The sequence below is a fragment of the Trichinella spiralis genome (assembly GCF_000181795.1).
Source record: "Trichinella spiralis strain ISS 195 chromosome Unknown Scfld1, whole genome shotgun sequence".
NCBI classification, from domain to species: domain Eukaryota; kingdom Metazoa; phylum Nematoda; class Enoplea; order Trichinellida; family Trichinellidae; genus Trichinella; species Trichinella spiralis.
This window is the reverse complement of record NW_003526940.1, coordinates 2,174,728-2,175,921: the sequence shown is the minus strand read 5'-3', so window position 1 is coordinate 2,175,921 and position 1,194 is coordinate 2,174,728. Positions and strand designations below refer to the sequence as shown.

The 1,194-nt window shown below is 33.0% G+C and overlaps 1 protein-coding gene across 1 annotated transcript; it reads right to left on the bottom strand.

Annotated features, from left to right (window-relative positions):
• Window positions 1-376: 376 nt before the first annotated feature.
• On the bottom strand, window positions 377-782 carry Tsp_11090 (hypothetical protein; the record flags this gene model as incomplete). Its single annotated transcript, XM_003381940.1, has 1 exon — window positions 377-782. A coding segment is annotated over one exon (406 nt), but the record flags the coding sequence as incomplete, so codon positions are not given.
• Window positions 783-1,194: the final 412 nt, after the last annotated feature.

The window sequence follows — 1,194 nt, the reverse complement described above, 5'->3', positions numbered from 1 at the left end:
TTTTCCAGAATTAACTTTAGTCAACTTTAGATGTATGTCCTTTTTGAAGAAAGCTCATCATCCTAGTTTATCATTTCCAACATAGATTTTACTAACATTCTTTTAAAATAAGAAGGCATTTATTTATTTCAAACAAGAACGACAATTCAACAACAATATTAAAAATTTAACTGACTTTTTACTTTTCAAGTAACTGACCAGGTGTTGAATAAACAAATTGCAGTCAAAATTCTCTTTTCACTCGACTTCTTTCGAATTGCCATTTAGCGACCGGGTAATGCAGCTTTTTGTGAGCATTTATTTCTGTTTAAACTTGAAAACAAACTGTTTGTTGCATTGCCGTTCAATGCTGTTTGTTCAGTTGATTGGAAAAAAATCATTCGACAATCTTTTTCCACATTTTGCTAAATCCCGCTCCGGAATCCTCTTTGGATGAGGCAGATTTTACCAGATGTTTGCTAGGCACTTGCTTAGTCGTACCAGCAGCACGTTGTCCATTTTGGGCCCCTTTTCTCGGAACTACTGAACTCCGGCGACCGTCTGCTTTTCCAACTGATGCACAACTTGTCTTGGACACGTCATTTCCCCTTTGGCCGACAACAGTGTTGGATGAATTATTTTGCTGAGCATTTTGTTGCGAACTTCCACCGATTGTGGTCAACTTTGAGCTGCTGCTGGTCGCTTGAATATTCACCGTTGAACTGGGCTTGCTCTTTTCACCGGAATTTACCGGAACAGATGCGGCACTTGTATAATTAGTCGCTTCTTTGCGAGTCACAGCTCTTGCATTTTCTTCTTTCTTAAAATATATTTAAAAATTTTTAACAACAAAATTTTTTAATTTACCACTCTATTTCATCTAAACCTGTGCGGAAAAATATCATTATAAACAATGTCATGTATAATAAATAATATACATAAATCATTATTTGAAAAAGAAGAAAAATATGCAAATTGTTTTGTTGGAACTAAAAATAAATTTCAAATCATTTAATTATTTCCATGATGCATTTATTATATGCAGTGTAATTACTGAAACAGTCAGCAGTAAATATCAAATCTGTAAAATGCGTTGTATTTATTGCAAAATATGACAACATGACACTTTTAAAATTTGATAAACAAACGATTATACTGATTATTTGAAAAAAACTGGAAATTCCATAATTTCATTTAAAAGTTTTTATCGCTTTA